A 20,848-nucleotide genomic window follows, 5' to 3' on the forward strand; every position below is an offset into this window, starting at 1 on the left:
AAGAGCGCGCAAAGGAGCGGGTGGCAAACTGGCGGCTTCGGGGAGGTCGACGCGTCACACACCGCCATGTTGGCTCGGCTGAGCTCGGCTGGCTAAGCCTCTCGCAGACTGCCATCGCAGGCGATGCAACACCAAGCGTTCTCCGAATACAGTGGGGGCTTCACAGGCACTGTCTGTGGCGCACCTTGGTGCGCGAGGTTGCGGCGATCCGGTGTCTTGTAACATGACAAACGTGCGTGAAGCAGCAAAAGCACAGGCGAGCAGGCAGCGACGACAGAGCCGGCGTCGTCACCTGCAAGTGCAGCGAACCGGCAGCTGCCACTAGGCGGCGGGCAGACACTGAGTGCATAAAGGGCCTGAAGGAGTATTGAAGCCGACATACTCCTTCTTGGAAAAGTAGTAAAATCATGTAAATGCTTTATTTTACTCCTCGATTTCGCGACGGCAGTAAAAAAGGAGGATTTCCTCTTTTTTACTACTTAAAGTCGATTGCGCAATTTTCAATAAGGAGTTTAAAAGCGGACACTAGCCATTTATATTCCTATTTGGGCTTATTTGTGTTTACAGTGTAGCTTGTACCAATATCGCCAAAAAACGAGTCACACTCGTCCGGCCCGGTTTTGAGCTGTTTCCGCCGCCAAAGACGAGTTACGGCCGTATCTTGCTATGGTTGCAATTGTCATCCCTAGGGGGCGATTGTTTTCCATGAAAAACCGCATTTCCTTCCTTTCGAGCGTGCTTTGCCTGGTGGCAACTGACTATTCATTATGACGCTTCACAAGAAGAATGCCGGTGGCGGCGATGTTCGGAGAAAAAGAGGCTCTTCCTGGAGTTGTACAGAAAGCAGTGTTGCTGACGACATCGAATTTGTGTCTGACAGTGTTCGACGCTTTCTGTTCGAGCTGGATGCCGCTTCAGATGAAAACGAGAGCGACGATGGTGACCACGACAACGATGACGCGTGGAGTAGGGGGCGTGTGAGTGGGCGTGTGAGGCAGCGTGTCAACATCAGCAACCCTACACCTGCGCCTCCGCGCTTTACCTTTTCTTCACTGCTCGGAATCTTGCGGGAGCCCCCTGACGAGAATTATATTCTCGGCTCGTTCCATGTATTCTTTAACTGGGGCATCACTTACCTAATTGTGACCGATACAGGCCGTTAAGCGGTAGCGTATTGTACTGCTCGGGCTCCCACCTGGAAACCAGTACACCGCGATCAGATGATGGTCTTCTTTGTACTAATAATACGAAGGGTGTTTTTGTCAAACCTCAAGTTGAGATGCACTCGACAACAAAAGAAGTTTTGGAGACACCACTGTTCAGGAAGGCAATGAGCACAAATCGCTTCATAACGTTTAATAAGCTGCCTGCAGTTCACCAAATCGAAAAGCATGAATGAAGCCAACCATCCGCAGCCCACGCTCCGCAATCTGTGGCCCGTTATCACAAGGCTGAACGAGGCCTTCCTTGCTGCCTATGCGCCAGAACAAGATGTATCCGTCGATGAGAACCTCTTGCTTTTCAAGAGAAGATTTGCATGGAAGCAATATTTGGCCTAAAATTCTTTCTATTCCGTGAATCTTCAAGAGGCTATTTCTGCAATTTGTTAGTCTACACTGGCAACTGGGCAGTCGACATGGCCGGCGAGGAATCGATGGATAACAAGGTACTGAGGAATTATGGGTCCCTTTCTTGACTACGCTTTATTGGTTGACAACTGCTACTATTCCTCGCAACCACCTGATATTCTTCTCAAGGGCACATTTCAGTGTATTGTGTTTTTCATCAAATAAACACTTCGAATTTCAGTGCGTTGTGACCCGTTACCATGGCATGCATTACGGGAAAGCCGCCCTCAACAACAGCCTTTGGTTTCTAGTTTTTGTGCTAATTCTAACTAGAAATCAAAGGTACAACACATTTTTACGATCGGAATTGCCTGGAAAAAATTATGAAAACATAAAAAAATTGGTCATTTGGGTAAGTTTTTCGGCAGTTAAATTGGCGGTCAAAGGCCTATACCGCACTGCTACCTTTGTGGATTATGCTCACTGAGGTTAGAGAGAGAGAGAAAACAAGCTCTTTAAAGAACCACAGGGAATTCAGTCGGATATGAGATAATGCTGATTTAATACTATATTTTGGGATGGGATTTTAAGAGACAGAGGCTGAAAGACCGCGGCAATGATATCAGCCTTATGGTTTACTGTTCTCTAGGTGATGCCTCTATTGGAATTTTGTTCCCTGAGTCATAATAAACATATTGTCACGGACGCCGGTAGGACGTTCTGTCCCTGGCAAAACAGTACCTGACCAGCACACTGGGCAGAGCGCAGCCGGCAGGCCCTAGCACCGAGCAGAAGAGAGGACGAAGTCCGGCGCGCGACCAAGGTCGAAGACAGACCGCACGGGGGCGCCGGTAGAGTGATGGCTAAACTAAGTGCGGCATTGCCCCTCCCCTCTGGAAAGGCATCGACTCGATGCCTGAAAGTGAGGGGGAGCCACGTGTGGGTGTTAACAGAATCCCAGGCACCGAACGTGGTGAGAGGTGTCCTAGCGGGCATGGTATAGCTTGAGTCTTGCGACGTGCACAATTTCGGATGTCGGCGGGCGTCTGGAAGAACAAACACCCCCTTGCGGGCGCACTTCATACGTAACGTCGCTGAGTGTGCGGAGTACCTTGTAGGGGCCGAAGTAACGGCGCAAAAGCTTCTCGGAGCGGCCGCGCAGACGGATGGGGCTCCAAACCCACACTTGATCGCCAGGCTGGAAAATGACTTCGCGGTGACGGAGGTTATAGCGGTGAGCATCGACTTCTTGCCGCACGCAGGTTCGTTGCCGAGCCAGCCGGCGGGCAGCCTCTGCATGGCGAACGAATGCATCAGCGTCGGCAACGGATGGGCGTGCAATATCGGGCAACAACATCGTGTCCAACATAGTCACGACTTCACGACCGTGTACCAAACGAAATGGCGTGAACCCCGTCGTCTCTTGAAGGACAGTATTGTAGGCAAACGTGACGTACGGAAGGATTTCGTCCCAGTTCTTATGGTCATCGTCGACGTACATAGAAATCATATCAGCGATAGTCTTATTGAGGCGCTCTGTTAGGCCGTTGGTTTGAGGATGGTAAGCTGTGGTCTTACGATGACTTGTGCCACTGAGCCGCATAACTTCCTGAGTAAGCGTGGACGTGAACGCTGTGCCTCGGTCAGTTAAAACAACATAAGGGGCGCCATGGCGGAGGACTATGCTGATGATGAAAAAGTCAGCAATTTCAGCAGCAGTGCCGCGGGGAAGACCTTTCGTCTCACAATACCGGGTGAGGTAGTCGGTGGCAACCACAATATACCGGTTACCCAATGATGACGTGGGAAATGGGCCCAGTAAGTCCATGCCGACTTGGTGGAAAGGAATTCTCGGCGGAGGAATGGGTTGGAGCAAGCCAGCCGGCTTGAAAGGTGGTTTCTTCCGACGTTGACACTCGCGGCAAGTGCGTACATAACGCTTGACAGCCGCAGAAAGCCTGGGCCAGTAATAACGGTGACGAACGCGTGCCATCGTTCGAGAAAATCCGAGGTGGCCGGAAGGAAGCTCGTCGTGGCATGCCTGCAAAACGTCAGTTCGGAGCGCCGTTGGAACCACGAGCAGGTAACCAGAGTCCGTCGGGCCGTAATTTCGTTTGTAGAGGACGCCATCTCGCAAGCAAAACGACGACAAGCCACGCGCGAATAGACGAGGCGGTAACGAGGCGGTACCCTCAAGATAATCGATGAGTGGGCGCAATTCCGTGTCGTCCCTCTGTTGTTGAGCGAGGGCGGACGTGGTCAGAGCACCAATAAAGAGAGGGTCATCTTCGAGGTCATCAGAGCTGGACGGGATAGGAGCACGGGACAAGCAGTCTGCATCGCTGTGTTTGTTGCCCGACTTGTAGACAACTGTTACATCAAATTCTTGCAAGCGAAGGCTCCAACGAGCTAGCCGGCCCGAGGGGTCTTTAGGATTCGCAAGCCAACACAGTGAGTGGTGGTCACTCACGACCCGAAACGGGTGACCATACAAGTAGGACCGGAACTTCGTTATCGCCCACACAACAGCTAGGCACTCCTTTTCAGTGGTTGAGTAATTGGCCTCGGACCGAGACAGCGTGCGGCTGCCGTAAGCAATCACGCGCTCAACACCATCTTGCCACTGGACGAGGACTGCACCGAGGCCAATGTTGCTGGCATCGGTGTGAAGTTCTGTATCCGCCTCCTCGTCAAAATGGGCAAGAATGGGCTTTGTTTGTAGGCGTTGGCGGAGCTTTTCGAAGGCGTCCAGCTGTTCCTGTGCCCAGACGAAAGGCTGATCGTCTTTTGTCAGCCGTGTGAGAGGCTCAGCCAGCCTGGAGGAGTCCTGCACGAAGCGTCTGTAATATGCGCAGAGGCCAAGAAACCGGCGCACAGCTCGCTTATCAGTGGAAGTCGGGAACGCAGCTACAGCGGCCGTCTTGTCGGGGTCGGGGCTGACACCCTCAGGTGTCACAACATGGCCCAAAAACTTCAGCCGTTGGTACGCGAAGTGGCATTTTTCGGGTTTTAGATATAGACCGGCTGATCGGATGGCCGTCAATACTGCGCTCAAGCGTTTGAGATGTTCTTCGTAGGTCGCAGCGAAAATAACCACATCATCAAGATAGACGAGACACGACAGCCATTTGAGGCCAGCCAGGACAGTGTCCATCATTCTTTGAAAGGTGGCAGGAGCGGTCCACAGGCCAAAGGGGAGCACCTTGAACTCGTACAAACCGTCGGGGGTTATGAACGCGGTCTTTTCACGGTCACGTTCATCGACTTCGATCTGCCAGTACCCACTGCGTAGATCAAGAGAGGAAAAATATCGGGCATGACGCAGGCGATCGAACGAGTCATCAATTCGGGGCAACGGATAAACGTCCTTTTTAGTAATCTTGTTGAGGCGACGATAGTCGACGCAGAATCGGAGAGTGCCATCCTTCTTGGCGACCAGCACAACGGGCGAAGCCCACGGGCTTGTTGACGGCTGGATAACCTCGTCGTGGAGCATTTCCTCAACCTGCCTCCGAATCACCTCCCGTTCTTTCGCAGACACTCGATACGGGTGGTGTTGGATAGGCCTCTGGCTTTCATCCACTACAATGCGGTGTTTAGTGACTGATGTTTGCCGAACTTTAGAAGTGGTCGCAAAGCAGTCACGAAAAGAGTCGAGGATCATGTGGAGGCGGTGTTTCTGATCGGCGGTTAGGTCGAGGTTCACGTCAGTCATAACGGGGGCGTCAGACGTCGATGCATGGGTATCGTTGAGGGACAGGGCGCAGTGGGAGACTGAGTCACTAATTTCATCGAAATAGGCTATGGCGGTTGCTTGCGGCAAGTGGCGGTATTCGGCGCTAAAGTTCGTAACAAAAAGCTGCGTTCGCAGTCCGCGGAGGGAAGTAACACCCCGCGCAACGCAGACTTGTTGACTCAGCAGTAACGACAGGTTACCTTCCGCAACCCCGTGAGGAGCGCGTGGGTTGGAGCATTCCACCGTAACAAACAAACTGGAGCGTGGTGGTAGCGTGACATTGTCATCACACACGCGAAAAACAGGCCTGTCGGGCTCGCTGCTGTCGGCTATGGCACAATGAGGTGAGAACGTCACGACAAGTTCGCGGAGGTTGATTATCGCACCGTGTTCCCGAAGAAAATCTAACCCGAGGATGAGGTCCTTCGAGCAATGAGCCAACACAGCGAAGCAGGCAGTGACGGTGACACCACGAATCTCCATTCTAGCGGTGCAGACGCCAAGCGGTGTCACCAGATGGCCTTTAGCTGTCCGGATGTGCGTTCCAGGCCAAGGTGTCAGTACTTTCCTCAGGACAAGCGTCAGACCACGACTCATGACGGAGAAATCGGCGCCGGTATCTACGAGAGCAGTCACGCGGCGGCCATCAACGATGACCGGGATTTCAGCCGAAGTTTGGTCACCTTCAGAAAAACGCTGTGTGAGGGAGGTCGGACTAGGGGATCGTTCTCGCGGTCGGGTTGGGGCGTCAAGCGGAGGCGTCTCCGTTCGTCGAAAAGTCGTCGGACTTAAGGGTCGTTCGGATAGTCCAATTGAGGCGTCAAGCGAAGGCGTCTCTGGGCGTCGAAAGGTCGTCGCGGCGTGGCGTCGGAGGTCGGGTCGCATACTAACGTCGGTGAGCGGAGGATGTTCGTCATTATGTCCCGTGACGGCGGCCCTACCTCCGGGGGTCGCCGTCCTCAGTTTTCCCGGCGCGGGCTGGAGGACTGCCGGACGTAGGACTGGCGGGCTGGTGAAGAAAACCGTCGAGGCGACGGTGACCTGGACTGACGCTGGGCAGTGGGTGCAGGTGGGACGTTGGCCGCTAGGTAGTGATCGATCTCGCGGGGTCGTTCACCATAGCGTGGCAGGGGTGCGTCGGGCGAAAAGCCGCGCAGGCCAATCCGGCGGTACGGGCAGTGACGACGGATGTGGCCTGCTTCGCCGCAGTGGAAGCACAGGGGCCTGTTGTTCGGCGTTCGCCACATGTTTGCCTTCGGGACGGGTGGGCGGTCGTCTCGCAGCGCTGTCGTATACTGGAATCGGTGGGACGGCGCGGTAGGGGCAGGAGAGTAGAACGCCGGCGGTGGTGGCGCAGGACTTCGCAATGCCTCGCTGTATGTCATCACATAGGGCGCTGGCGGTTGCGGAGGTGGAGTGGGCTGCACCGTGCGGCGTATCTCGTCACGGACAGCCTCCGAGATGGCGGTGACACTAGGAGGCTGCTCCACAGAGCGAAGCTTCTGCAGCTCTTCGCGAACGATGCTCCTGATGAGCTCTCGGAGGGAGGTGTTCTCATCCCCGGGCCTCGACAAGTGGCACTCCACAGCAGTGATGTTTGACGGACGATCGTAGTGCGCAAACCGCTGCTGCAGGGCGCGCTACATGCCTGCCGCTTCCTTTGCAAAATCGGCGACTGTAGCCGGAGGATCGCGCACGAGTCCAGCGAATAATTGCTCCTTCACGCCCCGCATCAAATGGCGCACCTTCTTGGCTTCCGACATCGAAGGATCAGCGCGGTTGAAAAGCCTGGTCATATCCTCCACGAACATCGCCACGCTTTCGTTTGGCTGCTGCGCTCTCGATTGCAGGGCCAATTCAGCACGCTCCCTCCGTTCGTTGCTGCTGAACGTATCCAGCAACTGGCGCCGGAAGTCTTGCCAGGTGTGGATGGCGGACTCGTGGTTTTCGAACCACGTCTTGGCGGCGTCCTGGAGGGCAAAGTAGACGTTCCGAAGCTTGCGGTCCTCGTCCCACAGATTAAATTCAGAGACCCTGTCATACCCGTCCAACCAGTCCTCCACATCTTCAAACTTGTCACCATGAAACGACGCGGGCGTACGAGGCGAATGAAGAAGCAGCGGTGGCGAACTCACAGTTTGCTGGAAGGTCTGGCTGGCCACCGTAGAGGTCATCTTGCGGGATGGCGCGGTGAGGGGATTGTACTCGGGGGCTAAGCTTTTCAAGCGGCGGCTTGACTTGTGGACAGGTGTCGTGTCCAGGGGGTGTGGCTGAGCGCTAGAGGTTCCTGGGACCTCTTCGTACATAGATCGTACCCAGCACCTCCACCAAAAATGTCACGGACGCTGGTAGGACGTTCTGTCCCTGGCAAAACAGTACCTGACGAGCACACTGGGCAGAGCGCAGCCGGCAGGCCCTAGCACCGAGTAGAAGAGAGGACGAAGTCCGGCGCGCGACCAAGGTCGAAGACAGACCGCACGGGGGCGCCGGTAGAGTGATGGCTAAACTAAGTGCGGCAATATTGTTAACCTTGACGTACTAACTTCACATTAACCTGAAAATGAACGTCACTGGGCATTTAAACTGGCATAGGTTAGTTCTCCTCAACACACCCTGTAAATATTAGTCTAAATCAATAAATATTCCTCCTTAAAGAGGAACAACCCTCAGACTAACTACCATTAAATAAATTCCTTCCATTGTATTATTTCAGCGCATTTCTTCTGCATAAAGCTTTAAATGACCGCATCATACATATCATAACTAAATCACATTTTGTGCACTCAAGTGCACAGAACGAAGTGGGTTGTCGGGGAAATAGTTATTTAACATTTTCCGGAACACATGTCTACATAACTCAACTTGACCTATTTTAAGGTTTTCAATTGCTTAAAAAGTTTATTTTTGTCTGTTCTGTGAAATTCTGAGCGCCGTTGCACATCTCGCCGCGAATGTTTCTTTTTTTCTTTTTATTGTGCACACTGGCGTCCGTGTATTCTGGAGTTTAACTCAAAACTTTTTTTAAAGAAGCGCATGTCAGTAAACCCTTTGAAGGTTTTTGCCGTATACGTACGGCGGCGGTTTTCTGTCCCGCAAGGTCTTTGCCGTACGGGTACGGTTTCGATCTTCCGTTTGAAATTTTGCGCCAAAAGAACAATGAGTGCTCACTGGGGGGTGCTACCACCTCTTAGGATTTACAAGAAGTGTTTGAATTTTGTGCTGCCTTCTTACGGAGATAAGCAAAACTTATGTCTAGCTTTAGCGCGGCGGCACAGACTGCGGCAACACCCTTTTGTAGTTTTGGTTTCGCCGCGTGATCGCAACAGAGTCGCGCGAAATTTGAGTTTTTTTTTTTGTCAGCACCATCTTGCAGGGGCTGCCGAAGTTGATTTCTATCTTTATTGGCGCTGCTCTTAGCTTGCTTATCACCGTTGCTCGCGAGGTATTCTCGCCCTCTGTGGCAACGCGCCTACGCGGTTTCGATTCCGCCGCGGGATCGCAACGGAGTCGCGCGAAACGTGTTTTCTCTTTGTGGGCACTGTTTTGCAGAGGCGGCGAAAGTTGATTTCTATCTTTATTGGTGCTGCTCTTAGCTTGCTTATCACCGTTGCTATTCTATTCTATTGAACATTTTCCAGTTTTGAGTGATGCTGTCACCAAAGTACTGTTCCTAATTTTTTTTTACTATTTATTCTCGATTATATAAATTTTGTAGATTCAAGATCCGCAATAAACTAATTTGACCACCTGGGAAAGTTTTCTTCAAAATAATTCGACCCTCAAAGGGTTAAAATCCTTGCTTTTTTCTTTTGTAACTTGGATATAATTGGTCATTGCTTTCAACAGACCTTGACGCGAAATATTTAGAGACTCTAATTTTTTATTGGCTACCTTATGCATGTTGCAAATTGAGCGATTAAGACAGTTTTCTCGCCTTCCTATGGCTGAGGAAACGAATTTGTTTTTGTTTTTTGTTTTTTGCAGGCGCGCAAGGTTTTGTATCCGACCGGTGTACATTACCCCTTATCGAGGAACTACAACTGAAGAGCCAGATCACATCCTCATTGGAATCGTTTACTACCTATGCGTACAATATATCGATAAGTAATTTTTCGGACATCGTGAACTGGCTTTTTACAGATGTTCCAAGCAATTCAACTGAAGATAATGTTCGATGGCTTTTTGATATCTTTGACATTGACTGTAACGGAGTATTATCTCCATTAGAGTTAGAAAGAATGTGGTATGAGTGGATAAATGTGGTACTCTGCCCGAGGTCGGCGATTATAATTGTAGATGTGCAAAATGATTTTATTAATGGAAGTCTGTCCGTCAGAAATGAATCCGACAATCGATACCCTGAGCTCATTGTTCCCATCATTAACAACATTACAGACGATCTGCCGTGGAAACTTGTCGTATATACGCAAGATTGGCACCCCGAAAATCATATTTCATTTTTCGAGAACAGATGCAGCCGCACGTTTCATAACAGTAGTAATGTGACCCCTGAAGATGCCAAGAAATTTGACACTGTGGTGTTTGATAGCGACAGAACTGAGTCTGGTACTATGAGGCAAATTCTATGGCCCAAACACTGTGTGCAGAATACCTGGGGGGCAGAACTACACGAGGAATTGAAGGTCATCAATGATTCCATAATAATAAAAAAAGGAATGGACCCAGAGGTGGACAGTTATTCTGCATTTTGGGATAACCAAAAACTCAACCAGACAGAACTTCATGCTGAACTACAGGCCCGAAACATAACAGACGTTGTAATCTGCGGAATAGCATATGATGTTTGCGTGAAACATACAGCACTGGATGCTTTGAAGTTAGGGTATCGGACCACATTACTTGATGACGCATCCTGTGGTACTAGCTCAACAAACACAGAGGCGGCGAAATCTTTGTTGCGTAAAGTAAACGGCTTGATTCTGAACAGCTCAGAGGTAGAGGGTTTGCTCACGAGAGAATCAAGGCCCCTGCAGCTGGGGCTCCAGCTTGCTGTGTCCATAGCCCGCCGATCTCTGCTTTCGACACCGAGAAGCTGATGCTCTTCGTAATATATTAGGGCTTGTTGGTTTACTTGCACGCTTAATAGCGCCTCCAACCAACTTCCGCTCAACCTGCCCTTTGCAGCTGAGCCTGCCTTTGCATAAAACTGCACCGACGTCGACGTTTTTGCAGAGTTTTCGCACGTGGCACGGTATGCTGAGAATTAGAGAGATATGGGAGTGCCCTTTGCTCTGTAGTGGGCGCAGTCAGGCTGGTAATGATGAAGTCTCCGACTTATTCGAGGCACATCGAAAAACTAAAGACGCGCATAAGCCGCGAAATGTATGAAAAAAGGAGAGGTGTATACATTTAGAGAGCTCTAATATAGCGTCCATTTTGCGCCTCGTTTGCTGATGCATGGCGGCGTAATTGATCGAAAATTCTTTAGCGTGTTAAAACGAAATTTGTGTGCGGCTTCGCGATGCTGCACTTTCATGCGCCAACTTCAACAGTCTGTGGCATAACTTGTAGACTTTTGTCAGGCCATCGAACCGGTTTTTAAATTTTAAGGCGTGTTTCCAGCCTACGTCACTGTTATCTACGTTGGCGAAGCCATAATTTGCGCTTGTGTAACCTTTCATCTCTTTTGCGAAACAGTGGGCAGGGTATTACCGCCCAGACGTCACTCTTCCGTATTTATGCCTTCTGCCTTTGGTTTGGTTTGGTTTATGGGGTTTAACGTCCCAAAGCGACTAAGGCTACGAGAGACGCCGTAGTGGAGGGCTCCGGAAATTTCGACCACCCGGGGTTCTTTAAAGTGCACTGACATCGCACAGTACACGGGCCTCTAGAATTTCTCCTCCAAAGAAATTCTAGCCGCCGCGGCCGGGATCGAACCCGCGTGTTTCGGGTCAGCAGCCGAGCACCATAACCGCTGAGCCACCGCGGCGGCCCTTCTGCCTTTGCCGTGCATATATATTTATTTTTGTTGCTTAAGAACTTGCCCGCCCAACGACTCGCAGGGACCCAAAACGCCCTGAATATAACTGGCTGACAGTAAAACCAAACGTCACCGTTATCAAGAGACAGGTGACCTGTTCTTATGAGCAACGGTGTGTCTAATTCGTCTCCAATTAGGCTTCACCTGAACTCCTCGCTTGCCGCATAAAATTTTTATTGTCCAACTTTCCCTACCAGGTGGATGACAGCCATTGCGTAGGTTTCTATTACAATACCTTTCTACACCACCGTAATAACCAGCCACTCCACGTACACAGCAGGGCGAAGGTTTCTCCCATATTGCTCAAATCAACCATGTCCTGTTCTAGGCATTGCTTCATCTGCCCTCCTTATTTTTTGCCGGCCACTCCTATGCTTGATTCTTCTTGAAATCCAGTTCCTTACCTTAGGTAACCATCGAGTATATCACTTTCACATTACATGCCCTGCCCAAGCCCAATTCGTACTCTAGATATCGATTTGAATACCATCAACCCGCATTTGTTCCGTGGGCTCATCTCTCGCCCTCTCTCTTAACATTATACCCATGGTTTTCGTGTTTATAGCTAGCGGCGTTGTTCGTAATTTATGTCTTGTCTACAATGTTGGAAAAAAAAACAGCATATGACTTTCTGTTCTACTCTTTCCAATTCAGTACACCCGCCAATCCCTTCCCGTCCTCCAAAATGGCCTTCTATTTCTCTCCTCAATGAATAACTCACTTTTCTGCTGAAGGAATACTACCCTCTCTCTCCCTCGTAATACTCCCACTCTCTTTATCTTCTTCCATCTGGAGGCGCGCTCATGAATCCAATTTGCAGAATTTTCGTCGGCTTTGTGGTTTCAAGCCTACGGGTGATCACCGCTAGGAAACGTGCGCAACCTGTTCTTTTTTTCCGGGCAATCGCTAGCGAGGCGCAAATTTGGGCTGTATGACGAAATGCACTCCCACTACTCTTCTCTGGGTAAATTCTGCCTCACGATCCATTAGATGTTGGAAATAGTTGGCTTAGGCAAGGGGACCCCTTTACAGAATTAATTATGCAGGGTGTTTCACCTAGGCTTCGCAAGCCTTGAAACGCTAGAAGAAGTTCTCAACAGAGTGCTGAGTTTTAGGGGCCGTCTTCACCAGGTACGCACATTTTTGCATACGCCTAATTTTTGAATTAACAAACGCAAAATGGCAGTCTTCTAGCGTATCCTGGCTATAACTTTCCACGTACGCATAGTAAAAAGATGCAGACCATTGTTGTTTTTCTACAGACAAAATATCGGGATCAGCGACGAATCCCTTACTACACTACAACAATGCTCACAGGATTGTTCTCTCAGAGATAAGCGAATACAAATACCTTGGCCTCTGGATTACTAACATCCTCTCGTGGAACGATCGTACCGACATTATCACAGCTCACAGCCTTCTTAAACTTTTCTTCTTAAGTCGCTCTCGAAAATTTGTTCCACTTTCTCTGAGTTTTCGCCCTTACAATTCGATCCTTCGTCCAATACTAGAATATGCGATAGGTGTATGGGATTCCTTTACTGAAAAAAAATATTATTAAATTAAACAAAGTTTAAAAAAATGTAGGTAAGGATTCTTACAACACTCCTTACGGTTGCCCTTTCTTCACTGAGCTCCTCGAGCGAACAGAGTTGCCATCCGTGACAAAAAGGAACCGAACATGCCTCTTAGAATTTTTGTTTCAGTTTATAACGGCACAGTATAACATTGACACATCGCGCACCCTCTCTTTTTCCGCTGGTTATGCTACACAACAACGACACTTGCTGAAAATAGCGCCAACAACTACGAAACAGAAATGGTTTAATTTTCAGTTTTTTTCTTACATGCATTAATGAATGGAATAATCTAGCTTACCAATCACATTGTATCCCGAGGTTAATTGGCAGTATTTGACGCGCATTTTTCTTTATGTAGCGAGTGATTTTATTCTGTGCACTTATCCTTGCTCCTTGTGCAATGTGTCTCATTTCAGCTATTGCTAGTCCTTCCATGTCGCGAGTGACCTCATCTGTCCTATGCTATGTTCAGCCACATTTTGTACATTTTGTCTGCTATTTGATTTTCTATGCTGTGTTTTGTACATATCGTTTTTGTATTTGATTTTGTATCCACCCCACTAAGGCCTTCGATACAAGACTGCAGTATCAATAAATACATAAATGGTTCCCTTCTTCAAGCTTCACAAAATACGTGTAATATCTGCCGTGGTGGCTCAACGTCTTCCGCACTTGGCTCCTGATGCAAGTTCAGAGTTTTGAATCAACCGCGGCCTGCGTAATTATATGGCGACAAAAATTGTAAAACTTCCAGGTGCTCTGCGATGTCAACACACGACAAAAAAATCAAAATGGCCGCAGTTATTTCGAAACCCTTCTCTACGGCACCAGTTTCGTTGAATGTGCCGCACTGAGGTGTAAACCGCGCAATTCGATTAAGAAATATTAATAGTTTGATTTTTAAGGAAAGGAAATGGCGCAGTATCAGTCCGACATTTCGGTGCATACCTGAACCACGCCGTAAGCGAAGAGATAAAGGAAGAGGTGAAAGTAGAAGGGAAGAATGATGTGCCGTAGTGGAAAGGCTTCGGAATTATTTGGACCACCTACGGGATCTTGAACGCGCGCTGACATTGAACAGCACATAGGCGCATTTTTGCGTTTCGCCTCCGATGAAACACGGCCGCCGCGGCCTGGTTGGAACCCACGAACTCTGGCTCAGTAGCCAAGCGCCCTAACCACTGCGCTCACCGCGGCGGCTCGAAATGTTGGGAGATTCTAAAATGTAATTATGAGCTTCTGTGTCGCCGCCATCACGCGCATCCAGATGTGAGAAAGAACGCTATATGTAGCAACGCTAAACCAGCCCCGGGAATAGGACGGGTTGTGCGTTGAGTAGTGGCAGTTGATTTCGTTATAATCATCTTGCGTCTGCTGAAGGCCGACAACGACGTCGCCGTTACAAGTCATGGCAGATATAATTGCTTGCAGTCGACCGTGGTAGCGCCTATTGGCAATATTATGACTCAGTCGCAAGGAGGAATATTCCGCCCTCTTTGATGAACCAGCATCGTGAAGTATTGCTTGCAAATTCGTTGAACATGGTGGATTTTACCAGCGTGCATTTCAGGAGTCTAACACCCTGGCGCGGAAAGTTAGTGTCATGAAAGTTTTTACATCTCTCAGGGTTACTTTTAAGCTAAGAAATGTACAAACAATGCTGAACTTTATATCTAAGCAATTGAAATGATGATTGATCGACTCTCTGCACAACGCCCTCTCGAAATTTTTCCTCTAAAATAAATCATAAGAAAACATTAACTGGTCAGACACTCATTTAGGCAACGATGGATCATCAGAATCAACAACTTTTTCAGCACTTTGCTCCACCTTTTCATTAACACAGGTAGTCACACAACCTTCAAGGGTGACATCTACAAGCTCAAGCATATTAGACCTTTTGCTAACTAGTTCTCCAGACCTTGTTTCCGACGTAAGCTACTTGCCAGGTTTAAGCGATCATTGCCTACTCCTTATCGAATTAAGCTTACCGTCTAACAAATCGCGAAATAAAACTAAAACCATTTACGACTATGCGAAGGCAAATTTTACGTCAATTAATGATGGCCTTAAGCTATTTTTGGATGACTTTCTCATAAAGTCTGAGCAAAGGTCTGTTAATGAAAATTGGTGCTTATTTAAGAACAAACTACATGAGCTAACTGAATTGCATGTTCCTCGAAGAATCATCACTACTAATGGCAGGTCACCATGGTTCGCCCGGTCATTAAAACGCCTTGTTAACAAAAAAAGACGGTTATATTCTAAGGCAAAGTCATAGGGAAAACCTGAACATTGGGCAGCACTCAGGGGTGTGGTTGAGGAGTACAAAAATGCGTAAAAAATAGCCAAGGAGCGATATTTTAACGTTACTCTGCCATCACTTTTACTAACTGATCCAAAAAAGTTCTGGAACGTTGTCAACGGTTCAGACCAGCCATCAGTATCTCTTCTCGATGCACAATCAAATCCCATCCCTATTAGCGACAGTGCTAAGGTACTTAATGAAACTTTTGCTAAGGCATTTTATCTCTCCTCAAGCACATCACTACCAGATTATAATGGTCACATCACATTCCCAATGGGTCCCATTCATTTTGATTTTGAAAGCATCATAGCTATCACAGATCACATAAAACTATCGTCTTCTTGTGGTCCAGATAATATCAGCAGTAAAATTCTGAAAAACACTAAAGTATATTCTGCCATAATACTGTCAAAATTATTTCAGCAATCCCTACAAGACGGTGAACTCCCAGATGACTGGAAATTGGGTAAGGTGGTTCCACTCCACAAATCAGGCGACAAACACTTTTCACTCAACTATCGACCAATATCATTAACCAGCATTCCTTGCAAGATAATGGAGCATGTCATCCTGTCTCACCTAGCTAACTTTCTTGAGTCATCTTCGTTCTTCAACTGTGCACAACATGGTTTTAGAAAATACTTCTCTTGCGAAACACAATTAATAAGTCTTACGAGCAATATTAACCTCATACTTGATCATGGCAATGAGGCTGACTGTATTTATTTATACTTTTGCAAAGCATTTGACACAGTGTGGCACAACTTACTTCTTTACAAACTAAGTAAACTTAATATTGACCATAATGTACTAAGGTGGATTGAGTGCTTTTTGTCTAACCGATTGCAGTATTTACACGCTAATGGCTTTAACTCGTCATCCATTCCTGTGACCTCCGGAGTCCCACAAGGTTCTGTCATAGGTCTCTTACTGTTCCTTGTATATATTAATGACCTGCCTAACAATGTAACATCTTCAGTAGGACTCTTTGCGGACGATTGTGTCGTTTACCGCGAAATACAAAATATGAATGACGTTGAATTACTTCAGGCAGACCTAACCACCATCTCTAACTGGTGTTCACAATGGCAAATGACTCTTAATACGACTAAATGCAAAGTAATGCGCTTTTCCCGTCGCGAAAATTCAAGTCCCGTTGCCTACACTATTTCTTCTTCCTTGCTAACACCCGTGGAATCTTATAAATATCTCTGCATCATTCTAACATCAGATCTAACTTGGAAAGCCCACGTCAGCTCTATCATAGCTTCCGCTAACCGCATGCTTGGATACCTTAAGCGCAATTTTTACTTAGCACCAAGCCCTGTCAAGCTTCTTCTGTATAAGTCACTTGTGCGCTCAAAATTAGAATACGCTAACTCTGTATGGGACCCTTTCACTAACACACTCCTCGACGCCCTAGAAGCTGTGGAGAATAGAGCAGCGCGTTTTATTGTGCGCAACTATGATTGTGCTTCCAGTGGCACAAAAATAAGAAATAGTTTATCGCTAACCCCTCTTGCTCTGCGCAGAAAAGTGTCCTGTCTGTGTCTGTTTTTTTAAATTTACAGCATGAACTCTACTCTGAAAGAAGCATTGATCACAACACCAACATATTTTTCATCCCGCATCGATCACTCACGGAAATTTGGCGTTCCTCGTTGCCGGACAACATCCTGCATAAATTCCTTTATTCCAAAAACATCGTCGGAGTGGAACCACCTACCACCACATACTGTAGCTGCGAAGGACGTTGATGAGTTTAGGACACTGTTGTCATTACAATATGGTTTACCATAGCCTCAGTTGGTTCACTTCGTTTTGTATATTGTGTATTTAGTCCTGTTCCTTTTTTCTCGCATGCACTTTGTTTTGTTAACAGCCTTCTGCCCTCGTACCCGTTCAATGTTTCTACGAAGGGTGATGTTCTAGTTCATATCTTTGTGCTTACATGAAATGTTTCTTGACTGTTTTTGTGAATTTATTCGTTTTGGTGTTGGCATTCCTAATTATTTGTATTGTTTCGCTTTTTTGAATCATGTATTTTCTTGCAGCTAGTTTTCTTTTCGCAATTATGCGTATCATTTTCTGTAGACATGTCTATGTATGCGTTAACCCCCTTTTTGTAACAGTTTCATTTTATATCCATGTACCACTCCCCTCAATAATGCCCTGTGGGCCATGAGAATATCAGAAATAAATAAATAAATAAACTTCACCTGTGTTAACTCTTCAATCACCCGCAATTTTAATATATGCTTACCTGGCCAAACCAACGACCTAGAACCCTGCTCGGAACAAGTTTTCGTAGATCCCGTTATCGCTTTTTATCTCCGCAGAAGTTGGCTCCAACGTCCTGTTTAAGAAAAAAATTGTCTCACGTTGCTTTTTACTGCAGTCGAAAGTTGTGTCGGCATACGTCGAAATTTCAAGCGCTGTTCTGATACAAAAAATTTCACTTGAAAATCACTAATGGACACAATTCTATGCAGTGCCCAGTGTAAAGAAACTATGATGATGATGGTGATGATGAATTTTTATGACACGGGGAGTCAATATCCAAACAGCGCCGTGGCACAAGGTTTTTTTTTGTACCCAAGTTAGGGTCAAATACCTATTTTCCAAGTAGTTCACCCTAAAGAAGCCGAGCGCCAGGCAGGGGAAGGCTTTTACCCATTGTATCACCGGTGGGCACCCGGTGGAACTGGTTGGACGAACCTTCCGCAGCTCCCGCATGCGAGGCGAATGCTCAAGCGACTAGCCATCGCTGCGGTCGTACAACAAATCAATTACATATGGTATGCATATTTGTATAATCAACCTAATTTTAAAGCTAAACCCACGATTAAAGTCAATAATAGGAAGTAGGTAATGATTACCAAAATTGCTAGCGCCAGAGAAGGACTAGGTACTAGGCAAAATCAAGGAGCATATCAAAGATTAGAGTGTCGCAAGGATCATATTTACAGGAAATACGAAGTGTGGGTACGAGTACAGGAAACAGCACGGTTGAACGGAATGACTGATAGGTATAACTGTACCCCCAATCCGCAGACTGTAAAACGAAAAAAAAAAGACATGTTGCTCCTGCAAGGCTTATGCAAATGCCGGAGACAAAGCAGGACCCTTATTCAGCCTTCATTCTCGCCCACCACCTCACTGCCTGTAGCGTGCTTTGAACAGCAACAACTTCACAGCAGGGCCTGAAATCAACCACGCACTGCAGTGTTGAGTGTCCGCCTTCAACTCCACCAGTCTCGCTGAATGTGACGTCATCAATCAAGAAACACTGCACTAACTTTAGGAAATCAACGCCAGAGCACTCTGTCATTTTAATATGCAATTTTGTAAAGCATGCAACTTTCGTTCCCTAGCAATAGACTTTCGCCTGTATTTGCCACAAAAAATTGTGTTGTTCTCTTCATGTTGCTCATTTTCTAGTCGGATGTTAGTTCTGTTCGCGATCCATGTATTTTGCCTTTAGACATGTGTGGATGTATATTTGCGCCTCCTTATTCTCTCATGAATGTTCGAACCGTTTTTTTTTTCACATGATGTAAATAAAACGCTCATTTGAACATGTCTTCGAATTTATTAATTTTCTGAAACACCTAGATATAGTTCACTATATGAGGGATGGGCATGACTGTCACGAGGCAACGGGTTCCATCATTTTCTTTAAACCTGGGAGGTTGGAAGGTTATTGAAGTTTATAGACGATTTCACCAAAAAGCGATTACAGCCTTGCGGTAGTGCTCGCTGGGAGAAACTAGGGTGGTGCCAGGGCTTACTTTAGAGAGGCGGTTTAGTATCTAAGGGCAGAAGTTCAGTTGGGACTATAAATAAATCAGACAACTGTTGGGAAATTACCATAGCGTATTTATGATAAAGCAACAAACGATGCATTACATAGTGTTATGAACTGGGCATTATTCGAAGTCTCAAGAAATTGGGCTTTAAAATATTCGCAGCTAATGTATTCGAATGCGTATACAGAAAGAGCTTTGAATAAAAGCGACGGAATAGGACTAGGAATATAACCAGTAAGCATGCAGGAAAAGTACGAAAAAATAAAGAGCTTTAATCTACGGGGGAAAGCGCATAAGTTAAGTATGGGCAACTTCAGCTTAAAAGAAGCAGAATGTCGAACTTTGCAGAAACTGAAAAAGACATATGAGGAAGGAATCGTTCTATCATGGCTAAGGAAGCAATACACTGTTCTTTGAAGATAGATAAGGGTGTCTTAGAACGCCAAGTTGGAAAAAAAAATTTAATTAATAACACAACTCATGTGCACTATGTCGTACATCTGTAGGAACAAATAGATATCTAGGCTAGAATTTGGCATTATTCATGCGGAAGTCAACGCAGGTGCACTCACTCTCCCTGAGGCCATACAGTTTAGAGATAGCACTGGTTATATGAAAAAATATGTTGTAGAAGTTAGCAAAAGTGATTTGAAGATTGGTGGCTATATGCAGAGAGGTGACATCACGCTGAGTGCGATAGAAGAGCGGTCGACGGAGCATCGAGAGAGGTAGGACACCTTTCTGCTTTCTCCGAAGTTGCCATGTCTGTGTAGTGATTGCAAGCTATAGGTATATGCAATGACTGATACAGTGATGGACGCCGCAGGGAGCGGTCTAGGGCCTAACAGGCAACCTGCGTCAGCAGAGCAAGAGCCAGCGACGGAACAGGCACTAGGAAATATGACACAAGCGTTGCTTGTAGAAAAAAATGCATAAGGTTCAATTGTGTGAAATTTAAAAGTCAAAGCTCCAAATTGAGCTGGGAAAAATAAAACTGGTTCAAATGCAACTTCAATCAGTAGCGGATGCGCAACTTGGACAGAAGTCAGGTTCAAAGCTGGGCGATTATGCAAAAGAATTGAAAGCGGTGCCGGCGCCTATGCCAGAAAAGGATCCAATGGTGTCCGCATGGCTCAAGAGTGCTGACACAATGATGGAGACCCTTGAAATTCCAGAAAAAATTCGTGGGGCTATTCTGTTGCCATTTCTGACTGAGAAAATGAGGGCATTTGTAGCCAGCGAATCAGATGGGAGGGTCATGCCATATTGCCACGTATCATTGTAGTGTTTGTTCGTTCACGCTCAAGGCTGCAGGAAAGGGTTGTTATCACTTTTGTTCGTGACGCGAGAAGCGACCAGACTAATCTCGATTGATCGCAGCCATGAAAGGCTGCATCTAGGTTTTTCCAGATTACTGTAGATTTTCTTGTCCTGTTATCTGGAAGTTTCTTTGCCGGCTTTAAATTGAGCGATGCCGCGAGCAGCGGACATTCGTAGTTCGACGATTGACGAGCACGCTTGTTACTTACGCCGCTGCCGAGTTATTCAGTTGTTTTGCGGGCGCAAGTCAGCCCAAATAAAGAGCTTCGTTTGCAAGTCTTTCTGGTGTCTTCCTGACCGCTGGACTGCCGTCACTATAACGTGACATCTGGTGGAGGTGCTGGGTAGCCTTCCAGGTACCGGATAACCCCTGCAAGTCGTGACGCCAGCCCTTTGAGTTATTCGCGGGAAGACCTGATTCCAGTCTACCACGCAGCCTCTGGAGCCTCCAGCCATGACTTACGCCGCAGCAGTGCGCCGTCCTGTACCTCGACCACGGGACCCAAGCCCCTATCGCACTTAGCGA

General features: G+C 47.3%; 1 protein-coding gene and 1 pseudogene across 1 annotated transcript; both read left to right on the forward strand.

Annotated features, from left to right (window-relative positions):
- Positions 1-767: 767 nt before the first annotated feature.
- Positions 768-10,361, forward strand: LOC149370204 (uncharacterized). The gene is made up of 2 exons (XM_089577242.1): positions 768-966; positions 9,289-10,361. Exons 1-2 carry the CDS (start codon positions 768-770, stop codon positions 10,359-10,361), a joined length of 1,272 nt encoding a protein of 423 aa, XP_089433368.1.
- A 1,883-nt stretch (positions 10,362-12,244) lies between these two features.
- LOC149370205 (uncharacterized) lies at positions 12,245-15,233 on the forward strand (annotated as a pseudogene).
- Positions 15,234-20,848: the final 5,615 nt, after the last annotated feature.

The sequence above is a fragment of the Amblyomma mixtum genome, chromosome 1 (genome assembly GCF_055824585.1).
Source record: "Amblyomma mixtum isolate Tamu chromosome 1, ASM5582458v1, whole genome shotgun sequence".
Taxonomy (NCBI): domain Eukaryota; kingdom Metazoa; phylum Arthropoda; class Arachnida; order Ixodida; family Ixodidae; genus Amblyomma; species Amblyomma mixtum.

Excerpts from the sequence above, each read along its gene's own strand:
- LOC149370204 (XM_089577242.1), top strand. The coding sequence starts at position 768 with ATGACGCTTCACAAGAAGAATGCCGGTGGCGGCGATGTTCGGAGAAAA. Across the intron at positions 967-9,288 it reads CGACAACGATGACGCGTGGA|GCGCGCAAGGTTTTGTATCC; the intron begins GTAGGGGGCGTG and ends TGTTTTTTGCAG.